Raw genomic sequence first — 21,715 nt, forward strand, 5'->3', positions numbered from 1 at the left:
ACACACATGAAAGTTGTGAACATCGGGGACGCACGTCAGCCTCACGTCAACGTAAAAAAAAATTTTAAATGGAGGAACCCTGCTAACTGTGCTGTACACCGTATAGCTATAAAGAAATACATAACTGACCAGAGTATAGCATATACCAGAAAAAGAAAAGTAAGTGTAACCCACGTGAACTTAATTACTAAAAGAAGAGTGTCACCTTACAAACGTGCCTTTTATACCTCTAGTTGGGAGGAAACGTATAACATGGAGGGCTCTTTTGGTGTGAGAAAAGGTGCATGGTCTGAGGAGGAAGATATTCTACTCAAGCAGTGCATTCAGAAGTACGGTGAAGGAAAATGGCACCTGGTTCCTGACAGTGCAGGTATTATTCTAGAATCTAGAGTGAGTGAGATTGATTTCTCTTTTTTCTTTGGTAAACCAAGTTCTTTTTGCTTATGTCTCTTCTGTCTTTTGTTACAATCTTGATGTGCTTTATTGTGGTGGTCTACGTAAAAATGATAAAAGGAGCAACTCACAATATGCTATATCAGAGTTGTTGCGAAAATCATGATTATAAAAGATCTTTTCTTGAGTAATTTAAAGAAAAACTAAGCTATGTTTTAATTAAATAATGCAATATTGGTGGAGCTTCTTATTTTTTCAATAAATATGTTTCATGCATTTTGCAGGCTTAAATAGATGTAGGAAAAGCTGCAGACTGAGGTGGTTGAACTACCTGAAGCCAAATATCAAGAGAGGAAACTTCGCCGCAGACGAAGTTGATCTTATGCTCAGGCTCCATAAGCTGCTGGGTAACAGGCAAGTCTCGCTAGCAAATAATAATAACTCCAAACACAGAATGTCATTAGTTAAGACTACTGCAGCTTACTGAAGATACGAAAACCATTAAAGAACCAAAGATTTATTAATTTAAAATTTGGGTGAAAACTAGGACAACTAATTATTCCAAGCTCTCTCGATTTGTCTTTGAAGTTTTCTTTAGAGCTCTTTGTTGGAGGAGAAGGAAGTGAAAAGATGTCATCATAACCATGCGGACAATAACTATAATTAATAATTGTGATGCTTTATAAAACAAAGTTACACTAGAAGAGGGGGATTTAAATTTTGGATTTCTTGTTGGTGATGATGTCTGTTACATTTAACTGTAATGTTTCGTCTTATTTTAGAGATGGGGGGACAGAGCCAAGTATTGGTCCAAGGGGGCCTTGGACCTTCTAAGGTTTAGACAATGGTAGCTCTAGAAATTTTGTTTAGGAAGTTCATTAATTTTTTTTTTAATAAAAAGAGGTCTTAAATATATCTAGTTATGAAACAAGTAATAATAATAATAATAATAATATGTGAAGTTTTATAATTTTATTCTATAAGTTTTCAAATTTTGAATGTTACATGATAGTTTATTACAAGTATCTATTGTCAATGTAGATAGTTATGAACCTATGATTATTTTATTTTGTTAAGTTTGTCTAACTTTTTTATTTTTATTTTTATACAGTTGTTATTATCTATTTGACTTTATTTTTATAAAAATATGTTAGACTAAATGACTGCTCTGTATTGATTATTAACGTACACAATCACACTCATTCACACATAAAATTATAAACTATATGTCTACTTAACCAATCAAATACTTGAATAATTACTAACTTTACAATTTTTTTCTCTAATTTTACTTACTTTATAACAAAAGTTATTATAATATGATAACAATAAACACACATGTAAAAAAACTCTCTCTATTATAAAGTTATATTATATTTATATTGTACACAAACAACCACATACATCATAATTTACAAAAATAATATTATAACAAAAAATAATGTACATAATTAATATTAGACACACTCTCACACACATAATATAAATTTATAAAAAAGAATTACACTTACAATTCACAAATACATACTCTAAACTCTTAAAGTTGAAAATACTTGTAATAAGGGTGTGCAAGATTTAGGTTAGGGTGTGCAAGATTTAAGTTAGGGTGTACAAAAAAATATTTTTAAGAATAAATTAAAGTATTAAACTAAAAAAAAAAATTCACATATATTAAATTATTATTTTTTTGAAGTCAGGGGGTTCATTTGAACCCCTTGATTAAGCTATAGCGCTGCCCTTGGGTTTAGAAGAAGAAGAAGAAGAAAAAAAAAAAACTTATAAATTTATGGTTGATTTAGAATTTGAGCCTTAAAAAATTAAACTTGGCGCCTTGAACTATAAAATATTCCAAATAACAACAAAAGTTAACTCAAACAATATTAAAATATAGGCCGAAGAACAACAAAATTAACTACCGTAGGGGATCATGTTATTTTGCCATTTGATATTGACGAATTCCTTTGCTATAAAATAAATAAATAAAATTCTCTCGCCATACATGAATTTTTTTTTTTTAATTAATAGTCCTATTAGTTCCTTGACATTTATCATTATATAGCTAAAACGGTTAATATAAGAAAGATGCCTCCCTTAATGGCCTCAAACAATCAAGTATCCTTCTTAATCCCCATGTCCTAAAACATTAGGACAGAATGGTCAAGTCAAGAACACATTTTAGATATCGTTGCAACTCTCATCCTTTCCACATCACTTCCTACAACTTTTTGAAGGTGGGTTGATACACATTGATGTTTTTTTTTTTTTTTTGATGGGGATACACATTGATGTTCACACAATAAATAGATTACCTTCCCTAAATTAATCATAACCACGAGCAATGAAAAAGGAGTTCAATGCACTTAGAAAAAGGAGTTTGGTTGATTTGACTCTAGGGAAATCTGCTATTGGACGTCAATAGGCATAATAAAAACTCAAGACTCATTTTGATGGTTTTTTTAGCTATACATTCCAGTTAAATGGTTCATATAGAAAAATGGGATTATGAATAGACATTTGCTCTTGTTTCTCATCTCCTGGGTGAGCTCACACTAATCAAAGTTGTTACCTTTCGACATTGGCTATTCTTTCACATGGATATAAAGAATGACTTCCTCAATGGTTATTTAAATAAATAGGTCTAAATGTAGCCTCTTCCTAAACTTTTACATCCACACCATGAGATCTATCATCTTTGTCGAGCTTATACGGCCTCAAGTAGACTTCTTGGACTTGGTTTGCTAAGTTCAACTCCACAATTTCTTGCCTTGGAATTCTACTAGTTCCTATTATTTTATCCTTTTCATTCTTTGCACTAACCATGACACTATGTTGACGACATGATTATCACTGAAGATGACTTAGATAGTTAGACAGTATCTTGAAACTCAAGCAATATCCTAGTCTGCAATTTTAAGACAGGATCTTGGTATGCTTAGTTATTTTCTTGGAGCTGAGATCTCTTTTTCTTTAGCTTGTTACTATCTAAAAAACATCAAATATGCATTGGATCTTCTCTCGTACTAGACTCACTAACAGCAAAATTACTAACACTCCAACAAATTCCAACACTTGTTTCATCCTAGGAAGCACGGGTGCATTTTGAGACTCGGGTGCGGGTGCGGGTACGGGTGCGGGACTCGGCAATTTTTGAAAAAGGTGGGTGTGGGTGCGGCGGGACTCGGCGATTAAAAAATTATTAAAATTATTTTTATTTATATTTTTAATATATTACTATGTATATTTTTTCACATTATATATACATATACTAAATTTAAGAACAATAATAAATAATAACTCAAATATAATATTCATAAATTAAATAAAACCCACAAAATTAATCTTTTTATTTTTGTTCTCTCCCTTCACCTGCCACTAAGTGCCAACAAGTCAACAATACATTAAGTTTGGTCTCCTCATAATATCAATTTTACCTTTTTATTTTTTATTTTTTATTTCATTTCCCAAGGCTTGCCTCTACACCACACGTCCACACATTTTAAAAAAGGTCTCTTTGCCTTCTGCGTTCTTCTCCTCAGCTTCGTTTCTTCCTTTCTACGTTTTTTTTCTTCTCCTCAGCTTCGTTTCTTCCATCACTCCCCTTCCCAGTTCATACCTTTTTTTCTTTTTTTTTGTTCTTGCTGGGCTCGCGAAAAAAAGAGAGGAAGAAGACGACCCGATTCGGCGCGAATCAGTCCGGTTCGGTGCGAATCGGCGCTCGTCGAAGCCGAGTCGGCGTGAGTCCGGCGCTCCACGTGGCAGGATGTGGCACGGACGCGCGGTCTGCGGCGTCCCTCCCACGTCGCCGCGTCCCACCGAGTCCGACGCGGGTGTGGCTCCTCCGGAGCCGCGTCGGTGCTTTCTAGGTTTCATCCCACAAGGTGGTTAGTCGTTTTGTGATGCCGCACTTCACGGACAACCCATTTGGAGTCTTGTTTAATAAAATACAAATTTTCACTCTCTTTTATTTTTAGTTTAAATATAAAATTTGATAATTGTGGTAATTATTAGTAGGAATTCATTACAATTGTCTTAGTATGCTGAAGAATATGATTCTCAAAAAAAAAAAAAAAAAAAAAAATAGCATAGAGATTCTAGTTTAAATACAGCTCCTCCCTCGCTAAAAACCTTAAAGTCATTTGCCACTAATTTTTTCCCTTATTGTTTATGCATGATAACATGGTCTTCTTTAGTAAACAGATTACAAGTTAATCAATAATTATTTGAACTTTTTTTTTTCTTTTTTTCTTTTTTTGTATAGATGGTCACTTATTGCAGGTAGACTTCCGGGAAGAACAGCTAATGATGTGAAAAACTATTGGAATACACACCTCCTCAAAAAGGGAAGTTCACACATCACCAAGCTGAAAGAAAAGCCCCAAGATATGGTGAAAGTGAACGTAATAAAGCCACAACCTAGGATCTTATCCAAAAACTTAACTTGGTTAAGTGGGAAACCTGCAATTGTAGGAAGCTTTCAAAAAAAGGAAGATATCAGAGACATATCTCAAACATCAATGCAATCGGTGAGTAGGATTAACTGGTGGGAAAGCTTTCAAAAAAAGGAAGATATGAGAGGCATATCTCAAACACCAACGCAATCAGAGAGTAGGATTAACTGGTGGGAAAGCTTTCAAAAAAAGGAAGATATGAGAGACATATCTCAAACACCAATGCAATCGGAGAGTAGGATTAACTGGTGGGAAAGCTTGTCAAATTGCGGGGAACTTGATGAGAGAGCCACATGTACGCAACGTGGCAGGTTGAATGAAGAGCCCAAAGAAACCTTTTGGGCGGAGGAAATAGTACCAGAGGCAAAAGTTGTGGGGGACACTCTAGATGAGGATGTCCTGAATTATTGGGGTGACTTATCTCTTGATATGGACCTTTGGGAGGTTCTCAATGCAGTTATCCTTATTAGTATATTCCGTTTTCTTTTTTTTTTTTTTTTTTTTTAAGAAAAAACCTTGTTTTACAATGTACGTGTGTATAAAACATACTGCTGGGTAAAACAAACACTGCCCCTAGTATAATAGTCTTTATATAGTTTTTCTTACCATTATCGATCCAGTGTTTTTCCTTATTATTATTGTCCAAATTAATTGGATGTGTGGAGATTTATGAAATAAAAGGACTAGAGGTGGTGTTTATGACAGTTGAGAGTCTATCTTTATGTTTCCAATGTACAGACAGTTCCTGTAATGAATTCGTTCGTGATTATAATTTTTCTACACTCTACTCTTGTTATTTATCGTGGTCTATTGGAATGACTATAGCTGTTGAGATGAAAATATGAACCAACTTCTACATATAAACTTTTACATAGAACCTTAGCTTATACATGGCTCCACACAATTTTTCTTTCCTGAGGAATGCTCCAAAAGTTTTATTGAATTTACACCATCATTTTGAGTTTATACGTGGCATTTCATAGTCAAATCTATGATAGTATTTAAAAAACAAAGTTGCATTCAAATCCCTTCCAATCTTATTAGGATAAAAATGGTTAAAATTCATTGTTTCCCTCTATCTTCTTTCATTAGTTTTATTGTCTGACGGAGAGAAATGAGGTGACAATTTTACTAACGTGACGAATTTGTTAAATACTATAACTAACAATTTCACACATATATATGTACAAGGGTTGAGGGCCATCGTCCCCAAAATTTTGAAATTTCCCTTTATATATATATATATATATAATTATAATTATTTTAATACTTTCAAAGTTTGGCCTACAAAAATAAAAGTTGTCCACCCAAATATTTGAATTATTTGAATTAGTCTAATGGTATTCTTAAAAAAAAAAAATTGGTTTAATAGTTATAGAAACGTAGCTTTATTTTTCTTAATTTTATTTTTTATTGTAAAATGTTTTTATTTTTTTTTATTTTTATTTTTTATTTTGTGAGAAACCAGACCTTGAAGCCTGTGAATTTATTCAAATCAGAAAAATTAATGGACATCCCTTAAAACAAGAGGGACAATGTCTGAGGGAATGTCTTCCAACCAGACCTGTAGACCTAATACAGAGTTCGCTTTCTTTGGTAGAGCATCAGCGACTGAGTTAAAATTACGTGGTAAATGATTAAATTCTACCAACTGAAAACCCGCAACTAGTGCACGAATGTCCTCTAAAATAGTTCCATAACTAGCCAGATCGCCAGTGGTTTTGTTAAGCGCATTGATGATCACAACCGAGTCACCTTCAAACACCACCTGAGACAGGCCAATCTCTGTTGTGAATTGCACAGCTCGACTGCAAGCTAGAGCCTCCACATCTACTACTGATTGAGGCAGAGGGATAGTCATTGAAAGAGCTCCTATTGCTTCGTAATGGCTAGACCTGCTGAATTAGATGAGCTGAAGGTAGCCACATCGAAGTTAACCTTATAAATATCATGGTCAAGGGGTCGCCACTGCTGTATAATGGCTAGACCTGGGGGCGTTGGGACCTCATTCTGGGCTGCAAGGTATTCCTAGAGAAGGTTGCCTACCATACTGCACAAATTGGAGAGAGTATGAGCAGACAGCCCAAAGTGACTAGCATTTCGTCTGTTCCACAGGAGCCAGGCTGTGATTGAGAAGAGCTTCAATCTGAAATCATCCCGAGATTGCATGAACCTGGAGAGGAGATCGCTGAAGGACATAGGCTGGGATGATACATCTTGGTTGAACCAGTCCAGTGAGCGCCATACACATGATATATCTTTGCAATGCCAGAGAGCATGCAGAGGATCCTCGGGTAGTTCTTTGTAGCCTTCACAAGTTGCTGTTGTGACAATGTGACGTCGATGGAGGTTCACCATGGTTGGTAAAGCATTATTGCAAGCTTTCCAAACGAAATGCTTAATTTTATTTGGAGCTCAAAGATGCCAAATGCTTTTCCAAAAATGCATCTGAGCTTATGGATTTGAAGTACCTGCACTAGAAGCTGAATCGCAAGATACAAGCAATTTATAAGCGCTACTGGTAGTGAACATACCCGAAGAAGTATAAGCCCAAATGATGGGTCAGGGGGGAGCCTTTCACTTAGTGGAATGCCCAAGATTGCCGAAGCTTCATAAGGCAGAAATATCTGTTGCACCAAATCAACTTTTCACTCTGCACTGTCATGGTCTATGAACTCACTGACCTTAGAATCAGTTGCCATCTGAGGGATCAGGGAGATGACAGACCTGCTCGACTGTGCAGGCAGCCACTTATCCCTTTTAATTCGCACTGATTCACCATTTCTTATACGCCAAAACATCTCTTTTCGGATCACATCTCTCGCACTAAGGATGCTTTTCCACGCATAAGACCCAACAATTGAGTCTTTAGCCTCTAAAATAGAGCAGTCCAGGAAAAATCTAGCCTTGAATACATGATGACACAAGGAGTCCAAATTATTAATCATATGCCAAACTTGCTTAGCTAGTAGTGCATCATTGAACTTCTCAATTTCTTTAAAGCCTAAACCACCTACTTCTTTGGCCTCACATAATTTCTCCCACTTCACCCAATGAATCTTCCTATTATCATCACTATATCCCCACCAAAACTTATCCAACTCTTTTATAAGCCCCTTTGGAAGCTTGAAACAACTCATCATATACGTCGGAATTGCCTGGATGACCCATTTAATTAAGACTTCCCTCCTGGCTTGGGATAAAAGCCTTTCCTTCCACCTTAGGAGTTTTTTCCACACCCTTTCCTTCAAATAAATGAAGCTCTGCCTTTTTGCTCGGCCTCCAAGAGTGGGAAGACCCAAATATTTTTCATATTGTCTGATAATTGGAACAACTAGAAGTTGTTGGATCCGAACCTAGGTTTCATGAAGGGTATTGGAACTAAAAAAAATATTTGTCTTGTCTTGATTTATTTTCTGCCCCGACCCTCTCTCAAAAATAGCTAGGATATCAAGGATTTTTTGACATTCATCCTCCTTTGCTCGACAAAATAGCACACTATCATCTACAAAAAAATAAATGTGAAATCCTTGGGCTGTTTCTGCAAATTGCTACCCCTTGAATGAGTCTCTTAACTTCGACTTCGTGAATCAAACTTTGGCAACCCATTGCACATATAAGAAATAAATATGGAGATAATGGGTCCTCCTGTTGCAATCTCCAACTTGGTTTGATGTTTCCTATAGGTTGCCTATTATGAAGCAAAGAGTAAGAGACAGATCTTAAACAAGACATAACAATACTTACCATCCTTTCCTCGAGTCCCAAATGCTACATGATTTTTTCCAAGAAAACCTATTCCACCCGGTCATAAGCTTTGCTCATGTCCAGTTTGAGTGTCATATATCCCAACTTCCCTTGGGTCTTTCTTTTAAGATAATGCAATGTTTCAAATGCCACAAGGATATTATAAGAAATTAGTCTTCCCGACAAGAAAGCACTTTGGGATTCAGGAATAGCTTGAATTAGGAATTTTTTTAGCTGATTCAACACAATTTAAAAATGAGTTTATAAATGACATTACACAAGCTTATTGGCCGAAAATTAGAAACCTTTTTTGGATGTTTGATTTTTGGGATCAATGTAATAAAAGTGGTATTAAGGGATTCATGAATAACACTAGTGTTAAAGGGCCTTAAGGACAACTACAATTACGTCATCACCCATAATATGCCAGAAAGACTTATAAAAAATGGGAGACATACCATCAGGCCTTGGAGCAGTAAGTGGTGCCATTTGTTTGAGTGCAAGCTAGACCTCCATTGCTTGAAAGTCTCGGGTTAAGAAACTTGCTGCTTCCTTAGTCATGGTATTTGGATGCCATTTAAAATCTCCTCAAAACCCGATGGGTAAAAGGATGTAAAGATGGAGTTGAAATACTGCTCAAGCACACTGCCCATCCAAGTTTCCTCATCCACCCACACCCTTGACTCATCTTCCAAGCCCCCAATAAAGTTACGGCGATTCTGTTGGGTGACACGACAGTGGAAGAACCTGGTGTTACTCTCTCCTTCCTTGAGCCAAGCATTGCGAGACCTCTGTTTCCACATGCTCCCTCCCTATTTTTGAGACTTTGAATATCCCCCCTCAACTTATATATCATCTCCGGATTGGTTCTGTAGCACCAATTCTCCTTGATAACCTTCAACTCCTTAAGTTTTTTAGTTAAAGAATTCTGAACATGGCCAAACGTGTTTTTATTCCACACCTCAGGTTGTCTTGGTAGGCCTAAATTTTGTAATTGAACCTCCAAACCGAATCAATAACAGTTTGGTTTTCCCATGAATCTTGAACCACCACCTCAACAGAACTGTCTTTCAACCACAAGGACTCGAAGCAAAATGGCCAACCCCTCCTATAGAAGCGCTTGAGTTTAGAATCCGAAACAAGTAGAAGCAGTTTATGGTCTAAGTGGAAGGCCTCAAGATGATGAATACGAGTAGCCGGGAAGCGGAGAATCCAATCTATTGATGTCACACCTCTATCCAATCAAACCCAAAAATTTTGGTTACCTGGTCTACGATTACACCAAGTGAAAGGAAAACCATTGAAGCCAAGGTCTTTAGACGTCAGTCATCCAAAGCATCCCTAAATTCTTGCATTTGTCTTTCAGGGTGGTCCAACCATCCTTGCTTCTCTTTAGCAAACAATATTGCATTTGTCTTTGTAGGCTCTACTTCAATATGAGTTTTCTTATTGTGTGCAAAAGAAGCATATTTGACCATTTTGGTTGCCCATCTATATTTTGGCATCTTACAAATATGTAGATACGTAGAGCCTTCTATTGTCTGAGGTCATCCAATATGATATCTTTTGCAATATTTTACAACTAGCCTTCTTAAATCCTGATACTTATATTGTAATACCTGGAAAAAAAATAAAATAATAGAAGGGGTATTTAAGTAAATTTGTTTACGGGGTCAACTTCTATAATTAATATTACTGGGACTTTTTTAGAAAATAAGGTTGAAACCCTAGTTTACATAGTCTAATTTTTTAAGTCAACTTATAATGGCAGAGATATTTTGAGAGAGAAGACTACTCAAAGGACTGAAGTAGAGAATGATTGACTACGCTCTTGAGGTAAGAGCTTAAGAAATCTTATTCTTTTGTCAAATTTAGACTTTATGAGTTATTAGAATATTTTCTTGTGTGAGTATTTTGGCCAACAGTGAGACTTTCTTTAGCCATGGCCGCATGGGTGTGTTCAACGTAATTTTCTTAAAGGAATTGAATCGGATTGATGAAAAAAAAAAAAAAAAACGCTTGACAAAAAGGAAGAACACAAACTTCTTTGTAATATATTATTATTTGTTTATTGACTTGGTAGAGGAAGAATAGAGTTTCAATAAAGCTTGTGTTAGAGCTTGATATGTGTGATTTGCCTTCTGCGGTAGTGGCAGAGGAGGAAAAAAAAAACAAGAAAAAGAAAAAGGAACACGTGTAAAACTTTAGAAAACGGTCCAGGTGGTGCTTTTGACTCTAAATGATTACATGTAGACTACTAGGTTCTGTTAATGGTAGTAGAGGATACATATTCAATACATGGATTTTTTTATTTTGAGATAATAAAGAGAAATTATTGGATATTTTAGTAGTCTTTCAATTGGCCGGGTACCGTTATAAGTCATTTAAAAAAAAATTATTTGATTATTGAGTAAAAATATTTGAAAATTATTCTAGGTGATATCTAAAGATTTTAGAGGAAATGTTAGGGAAAAATTTCTTTTGGAATAGCTTTTGGAGGTAAGTAACCTTATCATAATTGGTTTTATTTTGCGTAATTTTAACTACTAAAAATTGTTTACAGTTGTTGCAATTTTATTTCTATTGTATTACTGATTTCAAGTAAAGAATTATCACAAATATATCTGATTACTGAATATATGATATATTTTATTTAATTGTTTTTTGTTATACTGATTTAAAGTAAAGAATAAAGAATTTTCACAAATATATATGAGCATTGAATATAAGATTTATTTTATTTTATTATTTTTTAGCTATATTGATTTAAAGTAAAGAATATAGAAATATCGCAAATATATTTGAATATTGAATATATGATTATATGTATGTATTTGAATAAGATATATTTTTGTTAGAACTATGATTTTATATATATGATTATAGATAATCTGACTATGAATTGATTCTGATACCCAAATCAATGGGGGTTATTCATTAGTACTCTGATACCCAACTAATAGGGGTTATTCATTAGTACTTTGATTATTCATTGGTACTCTGATACACAAACCAATGGAAGTTATTTATTTGTACTCTGATACCCAGCTAATGGGGTTTATTCATTGGTACATGCCCAGTCATGGGGATATACGTGACCATAGTTATAAGATTGTTAAGAATATGAATTACATTTGAATATTTGAACTATTTTGAGTCCTTAATACTACATATGTGATTTTGAAAATGTTTGAGTATTTGAACTATTTTGAGTCATTAAAACTGTTTATGTATTTTTAGAACCCATTGTAAGTTATAACTTTTGATATATGAAAAACTGGCTAATTTCTAAACCATCTATGATATATTTGGAAGATAAAAGTATGTGATTTATTTGCAACTTATTATTTTAAGACTATGAAACTTCTTTAGTTATTTTTGAAAACCCATAGCATATTATAACTTTTGAAGGCTCATATTACATCTTATTACTTTACAGACTCATTGCTTGATAGAACTTATTAGGATTTTGGTTACTTATTGAGTTGTTGCTCACCCCCCCCCCCCCTCCCTTTTCCCCTCCAATTTTAGATTATGAAGAATAACAAGTTTTGGGAGTTTTGATGTTGTGTTGTGACCCCCCCCCCCCCTCCCTTTTCCCCTCCAATTTTAGATTATGAAGAATAACAAGTTTTGGGAGTTTTGATGTTGTGTTGTGAGTGGGAGAAGAAGTTTAGTGATTTTGGAATTGGATGGTCTTCTAATAGTTTTATATTTATTGGCCAATTGGCATTATGTACATGAGGTTTGGATTTTGTTCCTATTAAATTATTGGAGATCTATTCATAAATAAATTGTTGAGGTATTTTGGATTTAATTGATTTAATTTTTGAGGATAAATTTTAGTTGCTAAGAAGGCCTCGCACACTTGTAGAGTGCTTACTTTATAAGCGTGCGGCAGTTATCACGTGCCTATCTTTATAGTTGGGTTCGGGGCGTGACAATTTAATGGTATCAAAACTTAGGTTATGATCTTGTAGACTTTATGCTAGGTTTTGATTTAGAATGAAATATGCGCCCTAGGCATTACAATTCTAGTTATTGTTTATGAGGGTTATTAGGTCATAGATAGTGTTCTTTTGATGACTTGATGAGAAGTGTAAATGAGGTTCCATCATATGATGATTTGTCAGGTCATATTTGAAGGATTTGATACTTATGTATGTGTGGTTATGCATACGTGACTTATAAATACGAAAGGGAGGATTTTAATTGATATACTTCTATGATCTTATACTAGTATTAAGTGGGTGTATTTTATTCTTGAAAATTTGGTAATTGATCAAATTGGTTATTAAAACTTCTTCTTCTTATTATTAAAAAGAGAAGAGAGTGAGAAAAGAACAAGCAAAGGAAATCTTCCTTCTATTTTTGTGACTGATCTTTTGAAAACTCATTTCATAGTTTTGCCTAATATAGTCGACCTACCTAAGGTTAGTTTGATTTGTAGGAGATTCTCATAGGGTTAGTTATTGAATGATAGTTTACTATATGCCCTATTCAAAATTTGGAATGCTTTTTAGGGAATTGGAAATTGCATAACTTTATTTAGGGGTTAAGGTTTGATGTTAGAGCTATGATTCCTTGATTTTAGTTTATATGGAGTAAGGAAATTAACGGAAATTTTGTAGTGTGAAGGAAAAATTAATTTATGGTTATTGTAGTTCACATTATATTATATGTTATTATATAAATTCTGAGGGTGTTTAAAGAATTCAGTAATATATTGGTGGACTTTCTTGGATTCTAATGTTAAGGATCGACATCCTTTTGGATCATTGTTCTTGTTAGGGTTGACCTACCTAGATTACCTTAGCCTAATTTATGTGTGAGGTAGTCCCTAAATGTTTTTGAGACATGTTCTGTTACTTAGAAGTTTGAGGTCCTCAATTTCTTTCTATGGACTTAGAGGATTGTTTAATATCTTGGGGAAATAAGTTTTGATGCTAGAAATGTAATTTTTTGAACTTAACTGATAAGAGCTAATGGGTTGGCTCGATAGAAAATGAAGTGGATAGAACACAAGTACATGGTAGTACTGAATTGGACTAGTGAACCATTCTTTTGATTGGATATTGAAGGAGTTGGGATGGCAAGGGAGTTTATTTTGAAAGACTATTACAATTTGAATTATAGTTAATTGTTGTACCTTTTGTTTTATATTGCTAGATGGTTAGTGATTATAAATTGTAGTGTACTCTTAAGTTCTAGACTGCTAGGACTATTATTTGCAAGGAAAAAAAAAGAAAAAAAAAAGGGTTGAGATACTTCATGGACTATTCCCTTCTAGCCAATTTATACCTAGAGATTTGTTTTCATAATAGGCAATGTAATTATAAGGAACCCAGCTCTTCAATGAGTTCCAGCCCAAGTATCATTTGGAGATTAAAGGTGAATAAATGTTGCTTATTTGAGAAGATAAATTGTGGTTAAGATAGAGGTTCTATGAAAGACCTTATATCAATGCTCAATTGATTATTTATGGAGATTTTGAAATTTATTTTTCTTATAAAACTTGAGGAAGAAAAGATATAGTGATATACGCATATGTTGTCAATTAGTTTTGAACTTAGGAAGGATTGGAACTTTGCATGCATTACTTAATTTTGAGGTATAGAATTAAATGGATGCTAGCGTTCAATGGTCTATGGTGAGTCTCAAAATTGTGGATTTTCCTTGTTGTAATTTTTGGAGACTAAGTAGGCTTTGGAATTTTGTTGAAATTAATAATTGATGGAAAATTAGTTATTGGGGTTAATCTAAACGAATGGGCCTTGGAACTTTTATTCATATTGAAAAGAACTTAGAGAGCTATTTAGACTAGAGATATGTATATCTTTAAAGAATCTTATATTGTTTGTAATATGGTTGTTCTTAAACTATGGGTAATTGAGTAAGAGATTTTATAGTGGTATTGTGTTATGCAGCGGAAGCATCATGGCTCCATTTGCTTTGGAATTTTTATTATTATTTATTTTACAAATCTTGGGAAGGAAAAGTCTATGCATATGTTGTGAAATAGTTTTGAACTATGGTGATGAGTGATAAATTTGTATAGATTGATACAATTGTGGCTTTAGAGTAGCCCAGTGGAAGCTTGATAAATTGGTTCAGTTTGTGATGAATTCAGAGGACTGAATTCTTATAAATGGAGGAGAATGTAATACCTGGGAAAATAATAATAATAATAATAATAATAAAAGGAGGGGTATTTAAGTAAATTTGTTTATGAGGTCAACTTTTATAATTAATATTACTAACGGGTTTTTTTAGAAAATAAGGTTGAAACCCTAGTTTACATAGTCTAATTTTTAAGTCAGCTTATAATTGCAGAGATATTTTGAGAGAGGAGACTACTCAAAGGACTGAAGTAGAGAAGGATTGACTACACATGAAATAAGAGCTTAAGAAATCTTATTCTTTTGTCAAATTTAGACTTTATGAGGTATTAGAATATTTTCTTATGTGAGTATTTTGGCCAACAGTGATACTTTCTTTAGCCATGGCCGTATGGGTCAACGTAATTTTCTTAAAGGAATTGAATTGGATTGATGAAAAAAAAAAAAACACGCTTGAAGAAAAGGAAGAATACAAACTTCTTTCTAATATATTATTATATGTTTATTGACTTGGTAGAGGAAGAATAGATAAAGCTTGTGTCAAAGCTTGATATGTGTGATTTGTCTTCATGCCAAAGGACTATCTGCCCTTTTGCCCTTAATTTTAAAAAAATTAGCAATATATCCCTATTTCGAAACTATATAGGGATATGCCCCTGTTTCGATACTCGATTACCTTAAAATCGAGTTTCAATGAGATACTCGATTCATAGAAAATTGAGTTATGCACGATCAAACTTTAAAATAAAAAAAAATATATATATATATATATTTGCATGGAACTCGACTTTCAGAAAATTGAGTTCCATGCAAAAATTTTTTTAAGTGTGATACAGGTTCAGGGAGTCCTATAGTGGCATTTTAAAGCCTTATAGTGACGTTTTAAAGCCCTATAGTGGCGTTTTCCTGCAAATTTTTTTTTTATAAGTGCAATCCCAGGTTCAGGGAGCCATATAGTGGCGTTTTTAAGCCCTATAGTGACGTTTTTGAACTCGATTTCCATAGACTCGAGTTCCATGTTTTTTATTTATTTTATTTTATTATTATTATTATTTTTTAAGTTTGATTGGGCATAACTCGATTTTCTATGAATCGAGTATTTTAATGAAACTCGATTTTAAGGTAATCGAGTATCGAAATTGGGGCATATCCCTATATAGTTTCTAAATAGGGGCATATTGCTAATTTTTTTAAAAAAAATTAAGGGCAAAAGGCCAGACAGTCCTCATGACAAAAGAAACCTAGAGGCGGCAGTGGCAGAGGAGGGAAAAAAAAGAAAAAGAAAAAGGAACACGTGTAGAACTATAGAAGATGGTCTAGGTGGTGCTTTTGACTCTAAATGATTATATGTAGACTACTAGGTTCTGTTAGTGGTAGTAGAGGATATATATTGAATACATGGATTTTTTATTTTGAGATAATAAAGAGAAATTATTGGATATTTTAGTAGTCTTTCTGTTGGTCGGGTACTGTTATAAGTCATTTTTTTAAAATTATTTGATTATTGAGTAAAAATATTTGAAAATTGTTCTAGATGACATCTAAGGATTTTAGAGGAAGTGTTAGGGAAAAGTTTCTTTTGAAATAGCTTTTGGAGGTAAGTAACCTTATCATAATTGTTTTTATTTTGCGTAATTTTAACTACTGGAAATTGTTTACAGTTGTTACAATTTTATTTCTATTGTATTACTGATTTCAAGTAAAGAATTATCACAAACATATCTGATTACTGAATATATGATATATTTTATTTAATTGTTTTTAGTTATACTGATTCAAAGTAAAGAACAAAAAATTTTCACAAATATATGTGAGCATTGAATATAAGATTTATTTTATTTTATTATTTTTTTAGCTATATTGATTTAAAGTAAAGAATATAGACATATTGCAAATATATTTGAATATTGAATATATGATTATATGTATGTATTTGAATAAGATATATTTTTGTTAGAAACTATGATTTTATATATATGATTATGGACAATCTGATTATGAATTGATTCTGATACTCAAACCAATAGAGGTTATTCATTGATACTCTGATACCCAGCCAATGAGGATTATTCATTGGTATTTTGATATCCAAACCAATGAGGATTATTCATTAGTACTCTAATACCAAACTAATAAAGGTTATTTATTGGTACTCTGATGCCCAGTCACGAGGATATAGCGTAACCATAATCATAAGATTGTTAAGAATATAAATTACGTTTGAATATTTGAACTATTTTGAGTTATTAAAATTGCTTATGTATTTTTAGAACCTATTGTAAGTTATAGCTTTTGATATATGAAAAATTGGTTACTTTCTAAACCATCTATGATATATTTGTAAGATTAAAGTATATGATCTATTTGCAATTTATTATTTTAAGACTATGAAACTTCTTTAGTTATTTTTGAAAACCCATAGCAGATTATAACTTTTGAAGGCTCATATTACATCTTATTACTTTACAAATCCATTGCTTGATAGAACTTATTAGGATTTTGGTTACTTATTGAGTTGTCAGCTCACCCCCCCCTTTTCCCCTCCAATTTCAGATTATGAAAAATAACAAGTTTTGAGAGTTTTGATGTTGTGTTGTGAGCGGGAAAAGAAGTTTAGTGATTTTGGAATTTGATGATCTTCTAATAGTTTTATATTTATTGGCCAATTGGCATTATGTACATAAGGTTTGATTTTGTTCCTATTAAATTATTGGAGATCTATTCATAAAGAAATTGTTGAGGTATTTTGGATTTAATTGATTTAATTTTTGAGGATAACTTTTAGTTGTTAAGAAGGCCTTGTACGCTTGTAGGGTGCTTACTTTATAAGCGTGTGACAGTTATCACGTGCCTATCTTTATAGTTGGGTTCGGGACGTGACATATATGATCACTTTTTCGTTATTATACATATGTTGATACTTGAGACCGTTTACCATTTGACTGAGACCTTATTTACCAAACTAGTACTTTTTAGATAGGCATTTCATTGTTGGAATTTGTATGTCATGAGCATAACCCACTTTCTGGTACACTTGCTACCATGTCTTAGGTCACAGAAATGGTAAATACTGTTTAGTCCTGGTGTTTGAGGCCAAAGCTCTTAAGTTCTCAGATTTTGAAACAAGACAGGTAAAACAGTGCTATGCCTTTTCAGGACATTGTGTGTATGGTTCAAATATTTCATGAAGATCGTGTAATGACAAGGCTTTGGACCCTTAGTAGTTCTGTTTGTAATCCTTAGGGCTTAGATCAGTTGAGTATCACTGCATGCTGATTTTGATTGCCAATCATGGGTGTAGGAAAATTGGCTTCATTCTTTGGACCAGGGATTGCGGCTGAAGTTGGTAATTATTTTATGTTCAAATGCATTAAATTAAGTGAAAATCTCAGAAGCTTGAAAAGCACACACTGCACTACATAGCAAACAGAATTCTTATATGCTTCTGTGTGCAGGAAAGAGTGAAGATAATCCATATGAAGTCCGACTTATTTCCAACACAAACCCCAATGCATCTCCTTAGTGAAGTGTACGCTGGTTTTAATCTAATTCTGCTATCTGCTTTGGCTTCATTCATTGCATGACATAAGTCTCTTGTAAAATTTTGTATAATAGTCAGATGGAATAACATTATCATAACAAAGATAAGATTGGTAAGAGAGAAAAATATGTAAATGAATTTGGGAAGATGGATGACTTACAGTGCAAGTGGATATTGCCGTATTCATTCTACTAATGCGAGTATTGTAAAAAATAATGTACACGTTTTACATGGGGTGCTATTGTTTCATAAAAGTAAGATGTGTACAACTATACTTATAAATTCCTAGTAAAAGATTTTTCCTCTCACCTAACTCAAATGAAGAAGGGGTGAAGTGATTTGGATTTGTCTTTTGGTTAAATCTAGTGTAGCCAAGGGAAAGAGGTTGCCAAAGGAAATAAGCAAAGAGGTAAAAGGACATGGAATTGTATCTACTAGTGTCGGTGGGATCATTTCCCTGAGTAATGACAAGATCCTGCTGAGGTAGTTTAAGTAGCTTGGCATTTTATTGGGGAGGAAAAAGTAGTACTAACGTACCTTTCAGTATTCTTTTGAAATATTTTTTTAATTTTAGGAATTCCGTGTAAGAATGACGACGGGCTGAGTTATTTCATACCCGGACCCGACCCGGGGGTCAGAACCCGCGACCTTTTTATTAAACGGATTTTTTGGGACCTAAACCTACCCCGTGGGCTTCATTTAGGCCAACCAGATTTGGGCCCAATCCGTGGCCCAATTTGTGGCCCAACCGAAAAACAAAATAAAAGAATTGAAGCCCAAATTCATTTTTGCCTAGATTCGAGCCCTAAAACGTATAGATTCAAGCCCATATAATGTGGCCCAAATGCCAAATCATAGGCTATTAATCATAAATCAATAAATCATCTGTTAATTATAAATTTATAAATCAATAAATCATTACTAATATCATAAATCAATAAATAATCTATTAATTATAGATCAATAAATCATAACTAAGATTATAAATCAATAAATCACCTAGCTAAGACAACTATTTAATCATAATCCAATAAATCATAGCTAAAATCACCTGTTAAACATAAAAATAAAATAAATCCAAGGAGTCCAAGTCCAAGAAATTAAAAAGCTACAAAATAAATCTCACACGTTTTTTTTTTTTTTTGGTTATATTAATAAATATAAAATTACAAATCCTTGGGTCTGTGATTCCTCAACGCTAGGGCCTTTAATACAAATTTTTTTACACAGGCTGCTGCGGAGTGGCATCACTTCCGCTTCCACTCCCAGCCACTTCAGCATTTTCTGTAGTTACAGAGATACCATAGGAAGAAAGCTGATCAACTCCAGTCATAGGTGAAGAAGGTGGATCTATTGGATGGTCAAATTTACAAGCCGGCCCGAACTTGCAAATGCCATATAGACCATAATGTGAACATATATTCTGCTCCTGGATTTCAAAGAAAAAAAAATCATTATAGGAACTAATTAGGGAATAGAAATTACATGAGAAACTTTCCAGAAGAGACAAGTATTAAAAACAGTAAGAAACTTCCTGTCATTTTTTCAAAATCATACTAGATTTTGGCTCCATTTAGTGGGGAGAGAAATTTGAAACTACTTCCCAGTATAGCCCAGAGGAATAAACTTACACGTCTCAGAGGAAGGCCCTTGTCGCTGAGAGCACATGGGGGTGACTTCACATTCCGATTCTTAGGGTGGTGATATTTGCAATTAGATTTAAACTTACATGGCTAGAGGTTGTAAACCATACTCCAAACTTGAGAGAGAAGACAAGGAAGTTGCACCACAATGCAGTCGTGACTGCTCGTTGACTAGAATAAACACAAGACAGAAAATAAAAACAGAAGGATTAGATTGCAAAAGGAGGCCAAACTTATTGGCACTCTCTGCGTCACAAGAAAGCATTCAAAAAAAAAAAAAATGTATGTCAAGCATAGCAGTCGAGTCACTTATAACTCATAACTATGAGCCTGTCAAGAAGTACACTTCTGCTTTCAAATATTGGGATGGCACACAGAATTCTTTTTCTTTAAACATATGAGTAACAGTATAAATATTAAATTCACTTTCTAGCTGAAATCTCTCTATACCAATTCCAAAAATTACCTACCTTTTCACCCACTTATCTTGAAGCCCTAATACTATTGGTAAAAGAACAATTTAACCTCATAAGGTCTGCTAGACTGCTACTACTGAATAAGTAGAGAGCCATATAGATGTCAAATACATGCAGCATAAATCAGCAATGACTGCAATGAAGCATTATCCAGGCATCTAAAAAACTGGTCCTTCAATTTTGATCTCAGAGCAGAGGCTGCAGTTTGACTCAACATCCCAAGTAATATAATAATTTTTCCTTAATTCTTTTCAAGTGTAAAAATCTCAAATTTTCTTCTTTTGCTTTATTGGAACAGTTAAAATATATATATTAGAAAAGAAAGGAATAGGTATAAAGAGGGAGGTCACTAAATCCTCTTAACATGTGTCAAACACAAGTGTACAAAATAAAGAGTTTTCTCTTAGCCTTCTTAGAGCATTAACATAAGCATAGCAAACTTTTTAGTTGAATATTAACTTAAGAAGCTGTATTTTCGATTTGACCTACTCATATTCAAAACACTCCACATCCAACTCTAGTTTTTTCTTCATTCTATTAAAATAATATATTTTTTTAAATCTCCCTCTCTCTCTCTCTCGTTTCCTTTGTCTTTCCCTACACCGCAAAACGAAGAGACCAACACACCACTGAGACCGAAATCCCCACCCTTGAAATTGTCATTCTCATCAAACTAGAGGTGGACAGAAATCCCTATGGTGGAGATCGGCCATTCAGGTTGAAGGTCACAATGGAAGGTGCCACAGGATGGAGATCACACCACACAAGCACCGACATATTGATCATTTCAATGTCATTAGATTCTTAAAAACATTAGCATAGAAACTTTAAAAAAAAAATTGTAACTAAATCACAACCACATTTTCTCATTGTGGTTGCATTAGCAAATGCATTATGATATTCAAATCCGCTCTACTCTGTTTCCAAACATTTTAACATTAACCCCTAAAAATTCAAAGGCATAACCATTAGATCATAGCAAAAAAAAATATAGTCAAGAGATTGAAATGAGAGAAAGAGAGAAGACGAACCTGTTGGAGGTGCAAGTGATGGTTGGCAGTAAAGGGCTTCAGGCTAATCAAGCCGGCGGTGACATCAGAGGTTGGGGGTGAGTGAGAGGCAGTGACCGAGTGAGAGTGGGAGAGGAGAAAGTGAGTAGGGGTGGCAGGGCTGAGTGATTGTGATTATTCCCAGAACCTTTACAGGATGCATTCAGGTATTTCAGCTCCAAGTTCCAACCTTCAAGTCATGGTTCCCAGTTTCCAGCCATCCTGCATATGACAATCAAGTACAGGATCCACTGGATTAGCATGTGGAGCTACAAGATCAATTCCAACCTATTGGATAG

At 33.9% G+C, this 21,715-nt stretch overlaps 3 protein-coding genes across 3 annotated transcripts; 1 reads left to right on the top strand and 2 right to left on the bottom strand.

Moving 5' to 3' along the window:
* Nucleotides 1-252: 252 nt before the first annotated feature.
* On the top strand, nucleotides 253-5,660 carry LOC112031490 (transcription factor MYB23). Its single transcript, XM_024064183.2, has 4 exons — nucleotides 253-370; nucleotides 678-807; nucleotides 4,652-5,285; nucleotides 5,580-5,660. Exons 1-4 carry the CDS (start codon nucleotides 253-255, stop codon nucleotides 5,658-5,660), a joined length of 963 nt encoding a protein of 320 aa, XP_023919951.2.
* A 1,829-nt stretch (nucleotides 5,661-7,489) lies between these two features.
* On the bottom strand, nucleotides 7,490-7,981 carry LOC112031489 (uncharacterized mitochondrial protein AtMg00310-like). Its single transcript, XM_024064182.1, has one exon. The coding sequence runs from the start codon at nucleotides 7,979-7,981 to the stop codon at nucleotides 7,490-7,492; it is 492 nt and encodes a 163-aa protein (XP_023919950.1).
* Nucleotides 7,982-19,470: 11,489 nt separating this feature from the next.
* LOC136065706 (zinc finger CCCH domain-containing protein 13-like) lies at nucleotides 19,471-21,030 on the bottom strand. Its single transcript, XM_065769250.1, has 3 exons — nucleotides 20,995-21,030; nucleotides 19,880-19,981; nucleotides 19,471-19,677 (listed from the first exon to the last, which is right to left on the bottom strand). Exons 1-3 carry the CDS (start codon nucleotides 21,028-21,030, stop codon nucleotides 19,471-19,473), a joined length of 345 nt encoding a protein of 114 aa, XP_065625322.1.
* Nucleotides 21,031-21,715: the final 685 nt, after the last annotated feature.

This window comes from Quercus suber, unplaced genomic scaffold (assembly GCF_002906115.3).
Source record: "Quercus suber isolate HL8 unplaced genomic scaffold, Cork oak 2.0 scaffold_4, whole genome shotgun sequence".
Taxonomy (NCBI): Eukaryota; Viridiplantae; Streptophyta; class Magnoliopsida; order Fagales; family Fagaceae; genus Quercus; species Quercus suber.